The 13,138-nt window shown below is 42.2% G+C and overlaps 1 protein-coding gene and 1 pseudogene across 1 annotated transcript in view; one reads left to right on the top strand and one right to left on the bottom strand.

Annotated features, from left to right (window-relative positions):
- PARP1 (poly(ADP-ribose) polymerase 1) overlaps window positions 1-13,138 on the top strand; it is a 31,627-nt gene that overhangs the window by 10,297 nt on the left and 8,192 nt on the right. The window contains exons 5-11 of the mRNA XM_075204350.1: window positions 9,162-9,258; window positions 9,963-10,079; window positions 10,397-10,576; window positions 10,712-10,850; window positions 11,323-11,463; window positions 11,687-11,911; window positions 12,958-13,026. Of these exons, the coding sequence (XP_075060451.1) occupies window positions 9,162-9,258; window positions 9,963-10,079; window positions 10,397-10,576; window positions 10,712-10,850; window positions 11,323-11,463; window positions 11,687-11,911; window positions 12,958-13,026 (968 nt within the window). The remainder of the gene's footprint in view (window positions 1-9,161; window positions 9,259-9,962; window positions 10,080-10,396; window positions 10,577-10,711; window positions 10,851-11,322; window positions 11,464-11,686; window positions 11,912-12,957; window positions 13,027-13,138) is intronic.
- Window positions 1,409-2,371, bottom strand: LOC142142532 (adenosine receptor A1 pseudogene; annotated as a pseudogene).

The raw sequence follows: 13,138 nt of genomic DNA, 5'->3' as shown, positions 1-13,138 counted from the left end.
CTCTGGAGTGTCCCCCACTCTTAACCTTGGCCGAGAGAGTGAAGCCCTGAGTCCAAGTTTTTGATTGCGGGCGTCTGCGCATGTACAGGATGATGTCATACCCAACGCGTTTCAACAAGTGGACTTTGTCAGGGGTTACAATAATCTGTTGCTCTTATGCTCCTTTTTCACAAACTTTGTACAACCGTTAAGAAGTTGTTGTAGCTACCCATCAACAGCCCAGTAAGTGCCAGCACCTCTTCAGCTATACATCTCCAGTGTTTTATCCATTAGTATTGCCCAAATCTGGTCCTCGGGAGCCCCGTAACAGTGCAGGTTTTCCAGGTCACATGTGATAGAATTGGGATCACCTGTGGATCTGTTACAATGTGTTAGACAGTAATGAATACACCTGAGCTCCAGCGAGGAGATATGGGAAAACCTGCACTGTTAGGGGTCCCTGAGGACTGGATTTGGGGAAACCCTGCATTACACAATTATACGTACAGAATCTTACGTGATCAGTTGGCTTTAATCTCTATAATAATGTGTGTTCTTACATTGTTACGTGCCTAGAATGTCATCTGATAGCTCTTTATGGGGCACTAACTTTTTATTGTATTTGTTGAAGTACAGGGCAGTGTCTAGTGATCACTGTAGCAAAAAAGAAAATAAAAGGTAAGTATTCTGTTGTCCCTCACCCTATTGGAATCACTGTGTGTATGTCTACTTGTGTCTCTACAAGAGCCTCGCACAGCAGTCAATCACCTGGTGATATGGCTAGTCTATTTTTCGGTTAAAGAGCACCCTTCACCCTAGTCCCCCATATAATTAAACATAGGCACAACTCCTAGGGGTATATTTATTAAACTGCGGGTTTGAAAAAGTGGAGATGTTAACTATAGCAACCAATCAGATTCTAGCTATTATTTTGTAGTATGTACTAAATAAATAATATCTAGAATCTGATTGGTTACTGTGGGTTTCCTCCCACACTTCAAAAACATACTGGTAGGTTAATCGGCTGCTATCAAATTGACCCCGGTTGGGACAGGGACTGATGCAAGTTAGTTCTCTGTACAGCGCTGCGGAACTAGTGGTGCTATATAAATCGCTGATGATGATGATAATAGGCCATATCTCCACATTTTCAAACGGCAGTTTATTAAATAAAACCACTAGTCTATATTATTCCTTCTAGTTCCAAAATTATTTTCATATGTTACAAATGACTATTTTAAAGCACCTTTTTCCTCTGAAACTTTAATTGCAAATATTATGTGTTTTTGGGGGAAAAAAACAGGCTTTTTCTATACATTTAGAGATCATGTGCAAGTATTAATAGAACTATTACCTTTACTATAAGGCCTCGTACCCACTGGGGTGACAATCTGATTTTTACCAAGCACCGTGCCTCACTGATTTTTAAATGCTTTGTATTAAAGTGATGTCAATGAACATCAGAGGTTTGGTCCGTCCATTTGGCCGGTGTGACTGAGCCGTCCCTGCACAGGAAGACTCTCTTGAACGTGTTTCGGAAGGATTTTAGTTTGTACACGTACATAACGGGGTTTAGGGCAGAGTTGGCGTGAGTCAGGATGATGCCAATCTGCAGGATAATCGGAGGGATGTAGCATTGCGGGCAGAGCAGGCTCAATCCGTTCATGACGTGCAGGGGCGCCCAGCATAACATAAAGAAGAAGATGATTGTGAATAGAGAGGTGGCCGTCTTTAGCTCCTTCATCCCTGCTCCGTGTTTACCCACAATGCCCTTTAGCTGTCTCCTCACTGCAGAGTAGATCTGAGTGTAAATTATGACCATGATGATCACAGGCAAGTAGAAAAAGGTGAAGGAGAAGAAATACACCAGGTAAGTCATATCGATGACGTGGACAAAGATACAGTATCCGTGTTGGGGTGGCGGTTTGTGCCAGCCCATCAGTGGCATCAGTCCGCTAAGAAACGCAACGATCCAGGCCGCGACGATCAGGATGAACGAGTTTGCGGGGGTCATTATGCTCTTGTAGCGCAGAGGGTTTAGGATAGCGATGTAGCGGTCCACGGAGATGGCCAGGAGGCTGAAGGTGGAGCTCATTGTCAGCATGATCAGAATGGAGAGCATCAGCAGACACAGCTCCAGATTATATCGCGGGATGCCTATACTCGTCAGTATGGCACAGGGAATAGCGAAGGCTCCCACGCACACATCTGCCACCGACAGCGACACCAGGAAATAGTTGGTCACCGTCCACAGCTTCCTGTCTTGCATGACGGCAATGCACACCAGTACGTTTCCTAAAGCGGCCGTAGCGGCGATCACAATCTCCGCTGCTGTGTAAGGACCATCCATAGTGAATATCATTTCCGTAGCGGATGACGTACTGGCGTTCATGGTGGATGTAAAATTTGTTGAAGATACCTGAAGTAAAGATTAAGGAAAAAAATTGAGTTATGTGCAAGATGTAGAAATACATCCGTATCTGCGTGTTAAGCCCAGAGCAGCACTGATTAGGAGATGGCGGAAAACTGGATCTGTCCTTTTTATTTCCACAGTTGCCTATTGCAGCAGCTCTGTGGCCGCAATCTTTTTACAGGTTGTTTCTTATTGTCCCTATGTTATTATCGTCTTAGTTTATTTATAAGATGCTACTGACGCTGCAACCCTGAGAAACAGTCTAATCTGTTAAAATCAATAGGAGACAATAGAGACAGCACCTACATAAGACACAGCTAGAACAAAGGAAACATCGCAAAGAGGATGAGGAGATAGGAAGGTAGAGAGGGACAAACTTGTGAGAGATAACATTTGAGAAGGGCAGGGAAATAAACGGAGGCGAATGGTGTGGAGGGAAGCGAGAGCTAGTTGGAGTGAGAGGAGGGACTTATTTAGGATGGGGCGGGATAGCAGAATTATGGAGAGTTAGTCAATGAGAACATTGATCTGTTCACGACATCAGATATTTATTCATAAAATAAACTCTTCTGATGTCTTATTTTTCTAAAGTTCGTCACAAGAGGGGCGATCCTGAGTGGCCAATAGGCGAGATCCGGACATTTGCCCCTAGGATGGGTAATCTCATCATTTCAGACTTAATTTGCCAAAACCTGGTCACACAAACCGCCTGTTAGCCATCCTCTTCCCGCAGTATTTCCCGCCGTATCCGATAACCATACCGTCAGTTTTCTGTAGGATGATTATCTGGCATCGCTGTCGTTTTGAGGTCACACCCGGGGCTGAATAAGACTAGTTGCTGCGAGGAGTATCTGTGTAAGGAAAGATTTGGTCCCACTGAGTTTGTCACGTTTTGTTTCAGTATAGCTTTGAAATGAGACCGGTATATTCTGTCCGTGAAATAAAGCGCATCCTTAAAAGATAGGGAGATGTCATTATATCTAACTGTAAGTGCAGTGCCGCTCTGGTGAATTTATAGTGGAAAATCCCTGATTTTATTTTAATGTGCTGTCGCTGAGCGATTTTACTGCTGCCTCCAATTGCTGCATTATCCGGTAGCATTTTATCGGCCGCATTGGCAGACATTGACCATCTATTGCTGGAGGAAACTCACTGGTGTAACACTTCATGAACTATTTACACAGTTTTTCACCTGTGCTTTTAGTAACCTTATGGATGCAGTAAAATGCCCCATGTGCCACTAAAATATAATCCTAAAGTGGGAGCCATAAAGGAGAGATCCAGTGCGCCATCACACAGTAGCTGTGTTTCTCTGGCGGATGTTGAACATGAAGAGGAAGAAAAGGCGCTATAAATCCCTGCAGTACAGACACTTGTCAGATACCATTGATTTCAGTATACTATATAGTAGTTTATGCACTGGAATAAATCTCTGTACGCAGGAAATGCAGCTGATGACCAGAGGGCTTCATACAGAAGCATTTAATTGATTTAGGTAGGAAGATATTTGCAATGATTTTCTTATACTGCTATAATCCCTGCCAGTGTGACACAGCCCTAAGAAACATTACATTATAATACATTATTCAGGGGAATATAGGATGCAATCAAATGTTGATCTTGCATAGAAAACTTTTTACCCTATTATCAGAAGTTGTGTTTTCCTGAGCTCTGTTTGGATATTTTCCCTCTGACTGGATAAGCACATTCACCAATGGTTCACACCTCCTGACATTTTTATTGTACTGTATGTTAAAGAACTAACATGGTCCTCTGTTCCTCGCGCCCTAAAAACACCCAAAAAACCATTAAACTGTAGTAAAAACTATAACATTAAATCACAAGTAGAAAGAAAACATGGCATGCAGTTTAGCAAATATGTTTGCTTTGTTTCACATGTGGTTATGTACACAATGGCTTGTGTGGTCATTTAGCTGTTGCACTTGTCTGCCTTGTCCATTATATCTGACTAATTAATATCTCTAGTGCGACTGGATTAAGTGAACATAACAATGGAGGGACATTACTGAAGCTGCTGTTATAAGACGTTTTTATGGGAACTAATTATCTATCTATTTTATGTCGCAGTTGAAAAACACATGGCAGCAAATGGAAAAGCAAAAGTAATTATGTTTAAAGCTTTGTTCAGATTGATCTCCGTTTGACGAATGCGCTTTTCTGTGTTACATTCTGGTCAGAGCTGCGTCTTCAAGGATAATTACACATTTTGGGTGAAAATAATTTTTACAACCCACACTACTACATTGTTACTCTTCATCTTAATGGCTGGGATCTGTCCCCTGACACTTCCGGGAAAGTCATATTTGGAGTAGGCTGCAATCTGCCTTCTGTCTGCCCCGCAGTTTGGGTTAGTTTGCAGAGATGTTCTACACAAAAAGTGGCGTAATCCTCTGAGTACATCTTGGGAGCATGAGGCCTCTATCTGGGCACAAACTAAGTCAACTGCACTTTATATAATTAGCATTTTACTGGTAAGGTCTGTGCAGTATCTGCTTTTAGTCATCACACATTATGAAGATAATTAATATTAAATTACATTTGAAGGAGCAGTCCTACATTTAGGTTGTTGCCGCAGATACTGGCCGTGGGATATATCTGATTGTCCGAACGCGGCTGCCATTTGTAACCATCCTACCTACATATGTTGGGTCTCTTCCTAATACAATTAATGGCACTTACTGGGTTCTTCCTTGGCAGATGCCGGTCTGGTGACGGCTCCAGTGTAATAAAGTTCTCTCTCCCCGTTGGCCGATCGCTACCTCTTGTATTTATTTGTGTTTGTTACTGCTCCATCCAGCTGCTCTGCTCCATCATTCATGAAGGTGTTGAGAATAGATTTGATTAATTACCTTAATAATTAGTCACTGAGGCACTAATTTTGATAACCTGCTAATGTCTCTCCCTGGAGGATATAAAATACCCTTTCTTGGAGTATATATCACACCTTGTCCGTTAGGTGTCCTAATTAGAGATGTTGTATTTGTACCTTGTTTTCCCTGCTATAATTAGTAGAGATGGTCACTGACCCCCGTGTTTTGGTTTTGGATTCGGTTTTGGATCTGGATTACCGTCGTGTTTTGGTTTTGGTTTTGGTTTTGCAAAACCGCCATTGCGTGTTTTGGTTTTGGTTTTGTTTGGTTTTGTTTTGCTATTTTTTGGGAAAATCCATGTTTTTGGGCCTAAATTAACCCAATTTAGTGCTCCAACTGTTTTAGAGACAAGTAATCTAATTGTTGAGGTAATAAATCATCCAAAAAAACAGTTTAATTCTTCGTTGGTAGGCCTATTCTACACACAAAACAGATTGTCTTCCTCTCCATCTATGCATATTGGCAATGCAGCCATCGTCTTTGAATGTATATTACACCCTACACTTATAGTTAAATATGTAAAGAAATGGAAAAAGCCAGTTTGGTTTCTGTCTCTCAAGGCCCCCCTCCACTTGTATAAAATAGCAAAAAATTCAGCCATTATAGACTGTACAATATTAATTGACATGGAGAAAGCCAGTTTGGTTTCTGTCTCTCTAGGCCCCCCTCCACTTGTATAAAATACTAAAAAATTCAGCCATTATAGACTGTACAATATTAATTGACATTGAGAAAGCCAGTTTGGGGTCACTCTGTCTCTCTAGGCCCCCCTCCACTTGTATAAAATACTAATAAATTCAGCCGTTATATACTGTACAATATAAATTGAAATGGACAAAGGCAGTTTGGTATCTGTCTGCATCAGATCCTCTCTCCACTAGGAGTAAAATAGAAAACTATTCAGCCGTTATATAATCTAGAATATAAATAGAAATTGAGAAAGGCAATTTGGTATCTGTCTGCATCATAATCATCAACATCATCATTAGCGCCCTCGTCGCCTACACAAATCTCCCCCTCATCCTCTTCTAATTCCAAAGTGGCATCCTCAATTTGGGTATCACCGGCTACACTCGGGCTATTAAGGCACACATCAGCAGAATGCTCACGATTAGACATCCCACTGTTGGATGGACTCTCCACAGGGATTGTTATCATTTGTGAATCAGAGCAAATATTCTCCTGTAATGCCTCACTGTTATCTTGCAGCTCGGCTTTGACGCGTAACAGTAGTTGTGCACCAATTGTAGGCTGGGTAACTTTTTGGGATCTGCCACTAATAGCCAAAGGTGAAGGCCTCATTCTCTCTTTGCCACTGCGTGTGTAGAATGGCATGCTTGCAAATTTTTTTTTATCGTCACTTAACTTTTGCTCAGTTACACTTCTTTTTCGCTTCAATACAGTAAATTTTTTTTTGGTTTTTGTTTTTTGCACTAATTTGAAAACACTCTGTTGTTTGACATCGCCTTGGCCAGATGACGTACTGGGAACACTAACATCAGGACTGGTGACAGAACCTGGTTGCTCATTTAGATCATATGTGGACTGCTTTGAATCCATTCTGAGCGCAAACCACTGAGGAGTGCTAAAAATTATTGAGTAGATACTGCTGACAGATATGACTTTTGACAGCCAGAAATATTAATGCACAATTAGGGAGGACACCCCAAAAACACTGAGGAGTGCTAAAAATTATTGAGTAGATACTGCTGACAGATATGACTTTTGACAGCCAGAAATATTAATGCACAATTAGGGAGGACACCCCAAAAACACTGAGGAGTGCTACAAATTATTGAGTAGATACTGCTGACAGATATGACTTTTGACAGCCAGAAATATTAATGCACAATTAGGGAGGACACCCCAAAAACACTGAGGAGTGCTAAAAATTATTGAGTAGATACTGCTGACAGATATGACTTTTGACAGCCAGAAATATTAATGCACAATTAGGGAGGACACCCCAAAAACACTGAGGAGTGCTACAAATTATTGAGTAGATACTGCTGACAGATATGACTTTTGACAGCCAGAAATATTAATGCACAATTAGGGAGGACACCCCAAAAACACTGAGGAGTGCTACAAATTATTGAGTAGATACTGCTGACAGATATGACTTTTGACAGCCAGAAATATTAATGCACAATTAGGGAGGACACCCCAAAAACACTGAGGAGTGCTACAAATTATTGAGTAGATACTGCTGACAGATATGACTTTTGACAGCCAGAAATATTAATGCACAATTAGGGAGGACACCCCAAAAACACTGAGGAGTGCTAAAAATTATTGAGTAGATACTGCTGACAGATATGACTTTTGACAGCCAGAAATATTAATGCACAATTAGGGAGGACACCCCAAAAACACTGAGGAGTGCTACAAATTATTGAGTAGATACTGCTGACAGATATGACTTTTGACAGCCAGAAATATTAATGCACAATTAGGGAGGACACCCCAAAAACACTGAGGAGTGCTAAAAATTATTGAGTAGATACTGCTGACAGATATGACTTTTGACAGCCAGAAATATTAATGCACAATTAGGGAGGACACCCCAAAAACACTGAGGTGTGCTACAAATTATTTAGTAGATAATGCTGACAGATACGACTTTTGACAGCCAGAAATATTAATGCACAATTATGGGGGACACCCCAAAAGCGCTGGGGAGTGCCAAATATGAAGAAAAAATAATAAACCTCTATCCTCCTCTCTGCACTAGCGATTTTGGTTAGAGCAATTGCAAGAACAATATGGTATTCTCTGTCCCTGCTCTAATTAGCCTATGACTACACCCTGCTCTCTCCCTCTGTCAAATGGCGATGGATTGCTGTGGAGGCGTGTATTTATAAAGTTGAAGTATCGCGAGAACCGAGTCCCGAGATCCGACGACGTCACAATGACGTTCGGCCTCGATTTGGATTCGGAATGGGCGGGAGAGTACCGAGCTGCTCAGCTCGGTACTCGGATACCCAAAGTTCGGGTGGGTTCGGTTCTCGGAGAACCGGACCCGCCCATCTCTAATAATTAGTCATATTGTACGTCTTCTGTTTTACCCAATCTATTGTAATATATTAATCTGTATTAATAATTCAGTGTAGCTGTGAGACAATGGCTTTCTCATCTAATGTAATGTCCTTGTCCAGCCATTCATATTTTCTCCATAACATTGTTTTTTTAGTTCCATTTGAATCGTAAAACAAATTATATGGGGGGGATTGATTTTAGCCATTTAATGGTCAGTGGCGCACGCAGGGGGGGTTTCTGAGTCTCTGGAAACCCCCCTCCCCTGCGCTAACTAAGTGGCCACTGTTCTATACAGCAGCCGCGGCGCTGTCAAAGAAGCGTCCGCGGCGGTGCTTTTTTGTATACAGCACTGCCGCAGACGCTTCTTAGACAGCGCCGCGGCTGCTGTATAGGACAGCGCTGGCGAAACGGAACTGCTGCGCATGCGCAGCAGCTCTCTCTGGGTTTTGTTGTTTTTTGGTTTTTTTTTTGGTCCGACAATTCTCCGTACGCCGCCGATCGTGAACACAGACTAAAGATGGGGCACATCCTTTTCCTATCTAGTATGATCAGACAACCCCATGCCCCCCCTTCCCCCTCCAACACACACTGGTGGATTTTTGGGATTGCATCATAACGCCACACAATCCACAATGAAACGCTTATTGGTGATTGGCATGACCGATTACACAGTTTGTCTTAAAGACGTGCGCTCCATCTGTATTTGTTCCCATTGATACTCCTGAACTCTATTTAGAAGTCCAACAAGTGTCTATGTATTAGAGCATTGGCTAAATGGGCATTTTAAGTTTCAGCGACATCGCAGTCTTTATACACTATCCCTTAATATGTTCACCCAGGAAGAGAAATGGGGATGAGCTGGACGGATCGGCTGTTGCCAAAAAGAAACTAAAGAAAGAGAAGGAAAAGGAATCAAAGCTGGAGAAGTTGCTGAAGGTGAGATAAGGGGACATGATCATTATACCTGTATGCGAGTTTTACACACGAGAACATGATATGTGAAGGCTACATTCCTATTGTTATTTAGAGCCAGTATTTATAAATGGTAGCGCTGACAGTGTTCTCTCTAGTTCTCATTCAGTCTCAATGGCTCGTTACTGCTCACTGGCCATAATTAGGCTATAATGTGGCGTACAGCCCGTTGTGTAACTATCACTGGGTGGGACTGAAGGTTGCCCATGTGTCTCCTTGTCCAGCTTGACCACATTCAAGTGTCCACATTAGATGAATCCAAACACACACACTCAACTGGGCATAGCTGGTGAGATTTCCTGGTTCGACTGTTCACCGTGCACATTTGGCAAAGGGTCATCGTTGGACCCACTTTCCCATCATATCAGATTCAATATAAAGCAACAAAATGGGTTTTGGTGTGAAATTAGCAGCGCACTATTCACAGTTTACCTGTGAACATGAGCAAAACATTTTTATTATGTAGCATCAACTACTGATCTGTATCCAAAATTTAAGTAAATTAAACTCCCGCAGATATTCACAATGTGACCACTTTAATGATACTTTACGCCGGTATATCTCACCTGTGGATCCATATTAAATTCTATGTAACCTCGGCTTTCACTAGTCGGTACTTATTATTATTTTTTGGATAATTGTGTCCCTATGTCTGTCTCTTGTTACAGGAGCAGACGGAGCTCATCTGGAGTATAAAGGACGAGCTGAAGAAGGTTTGTAGCACCAATGACCTGAAGGAGCTGCTTATAGCCAACAAACAGCAGGTGCCATCGGGAGAGACAAACGTAAGTCAAGTGATGTCCTCATCCTATATTAGAGGATTGTATCGTCTCTCTGGAAAATGTCTGTTATTTGAAAATAAGAATTCCTGTTGTGTGCATTAAGACTGGTGCTTCCAGAAGTAATATCTATATACAGCAGTAGTATTGTGCCAATTTGTGGCTAAATTACAATGAAAACTGAGCAATGTTTTATTGAAGTATATCCCAGATATGAAATTGCCTTTCTCCGAGGGATCTATAGATATTGTGTTTGATTGTTGGTAATTGTTCTCTGTAATGTTTCTCACAAGTGAAACCTCTTCTACTTCCCGGTACTATAGATCCAGGACAGGACGGCGGAAGGAATGGCGTTTGGTGCTCTGCTCCCTTGCGAGGAATGCAAGGGGGGACAGTTTGTGTTCAAGACTGATGCTTATTACTGCACAGGAGACATCAGCGCTTGGACTAAATGTGTTGCTAAGACACAGACCCCCAATAGAAAGGACTGGGTTATACCGAAGGTAAGGGAAGCCAGCTTCTATCATTCTTGGACTTTCATGTGCCGCCCGAACTGAAGCTTTTCCTTTCGCTGCTCTCTGCAGATCATTCTCTAGAAAGAAAACTTACGTGTGTCCCATTTGTTTTCATATATTCAGGAGTTTCACGAAATCCCATATCTGAAGAAATTCAAGTTTAAAAAAAGAGATCGGGCCTTCCCTCCAAATGCTGCACCAGCTCCCGTCAGTGCCCCCGTCCCTGCTGTCCCTGACATTAAAGAGGAGCCTGTTCCAGAAGGTGAATGGACGTTTCTTTTGCAGTTTAAAGGGGAACCAGCCCTGTTTAAGAAGAACATGACACTGTTAGACTTGGGTATGGGAGGAGGAGCGGGAAAAGATACATGGAACAAAGTTTTACAACTGAGATGCCAGACACACCAGAGGGCATAGAAAGGACAAAGGGGGAACCAGGTTCAGGCTGACCACTAGTAGGATTACAGAGAGGGAATGCTGCCAGCAGGAAAGGTGTTCTATTCAAGTTACCATTGTTCTAGTACTATATAATGACTATATAAGTCATTGTATCTCTGCTGTTCGGGGAAGCATTGTGAAGTTTGCGTCCTTTACTAGGTGATCCTCGCTCCTACCAGCCTGCGTGTTGTACTCGGGTGAGGGCATCTACATGCTGGGACGTCTGGTGTGTTACGGCTGCTGATTGCTTTGACCTCTTATTCAAACCAGCGACTTATCATCTCTATTTTCCTGTTAAGGCAAGCCATTGACAAACATGAAGGTTCTTGTTGTTGGCAAACTGTCCAAAAACAAAGATGAAACAAAGACTTTGATTGAAGAACTGGGTGGAAAGACGACCGGATCTGCAAATAAAGCCACAATTTGTATCAGCACCCAGAGTAAGTGAAGAGTCGGGTGATCATGGTGTTGGTCTTTTCTGTATACATTGTGCATGTAAAGACCTGCCTGGGGCAAATGTTCTACATTAAAGACCCATTAATCCTAAAATAGCCCTTGACTGTGCACGATATAGAGATTACTAATGTTTCTAGCTCTGCATTGTCCGAGCTAAAGCTTTCGTTCTACATTGGTTTAATCCGCCTGTGTTTTGACCATAAACAGAGGAGGTGGATAAGATCGGTAAGAAGATGGAGGAAGTGAAAGCTGCCAATGTCCCGGTGGTGAGTGAGGACTTCCTGAAGGAGCTGCAGTCTGGGAAGAGCATCCAGGAGCTGCTGACACAGCACCGGATATCTACGTGGGGTGCGGAGATAAAGCAGGAGGTGCAGGAGCCTAAGCAGAAGCCCAGTGCCGTGAAGAGCGCAGGGAAGGTGAAGGAAGAGCAAGGTGAGGGTTAATAATATAACCAGTAGGATGTGCATGATGGGCTTGATCAGAAAGATTGGAATGGTTTTTACAGGGGGGTTTCAACCTTCAGATGACTTTAATGAATGGTGGTATACCCTCTTGCAACTTTTATTTTGCTTTATCCTTCTGCACCTTTCATTCATGTCTCTATATTATCAAAGTTGTATCAAAACTTGCAGTTTTATTAAAATATACACACAACGGGTACATCATGTAAGTACGATCAAAAGACGTTTTCATAAACATTGAACAATTATGAATGCTTGTACCCCCGATACTTAGTATCTACTCTACTTTAGATTTTTTTTAAAACAATTTTTAAAAAAAATAGTTTTAGTAAGATGTTTCTGCATAGAATCCGTACGAGCAGCAATAAATACAGTTTAGGTCACGGAGTTCCATCGGTTTGCTCACCGGCCCCCTTCCTCCTCTGAGGCATCCACCAGGTGTTGCAGCTGGAGGTAGTCCGTCATCTCTCGGTTGGGTCTCCTCGCAGCTCTTGGTGGCAATAATTACACCGGTTCTCCCAGAGTTTCCTGAACAAAATTAGGACAAAAGCTAGCTGAGGCCAGAATCGTAGATGTGATTGAAGCCATATCGTGCTCCCCATCAGGCAGATTTCTTTATCTTTATGTCCCTTGGATACTACAGTGCTCTGCTATGCACTCTGTATCAGAAAAAGTTGATATCTGACAGCAACCTTGTGCCGTATCCACCTGCAATAAAATAATCATTGCGTGCACTAGTCAACAAATTAGTCATCTAAAGGTGGAAAAACACCTCTAAGGTGGAGATTCAATTGCCGGCGATGTAGTGCGTGGATATCGCGCCGCTCACATTGCCGGCAATTACGGAACAAATCTCCACTCCTTTTCCCCCGCACCTCAATGGGGTGCAAGAGAAATCCCGCCGTCAAATCTCCGCCATAAAGTAGAGAACTTCATTAATTGACCCATAAATGTAACCATCCTTTCATTTCCTCTACATAAACTTGCATGTTACAGAGATTTCTTTCCTAATTTTAGGAGGCAGCAAATCTGAGAAAAAAATGAAATTGACTGTTAAAGGGGGAGCAGCTATTGACCCAGATTCTGGTAAGTGACAAGAAGCAGCTTTCTATTGGTCTATGGTTTCTGTCGATAGCTCTGAGGATGTGAAAATAAAAACTAGATGCAAGATTTTTTTTTTTTGTTTTTTGTTTTTTTT

Source organism: Mixophyes fleayi, chromosome 3 (genome assembly GCF_038048845.1).
Source record: "Mixophyes fleayi isolate aMixFle1 chromosome 3, aMixFle1.hap1, whole genome shotgun sequence".
NCBI lineage: Eukaryota > Metazoa > Chordata > Amphibia > Anura > Limnodynastidae > Mixophyes > Mixophyes fleayi.
This window is presented reverse-complemented; position numbering and strand designations above follow the sequence as displayed.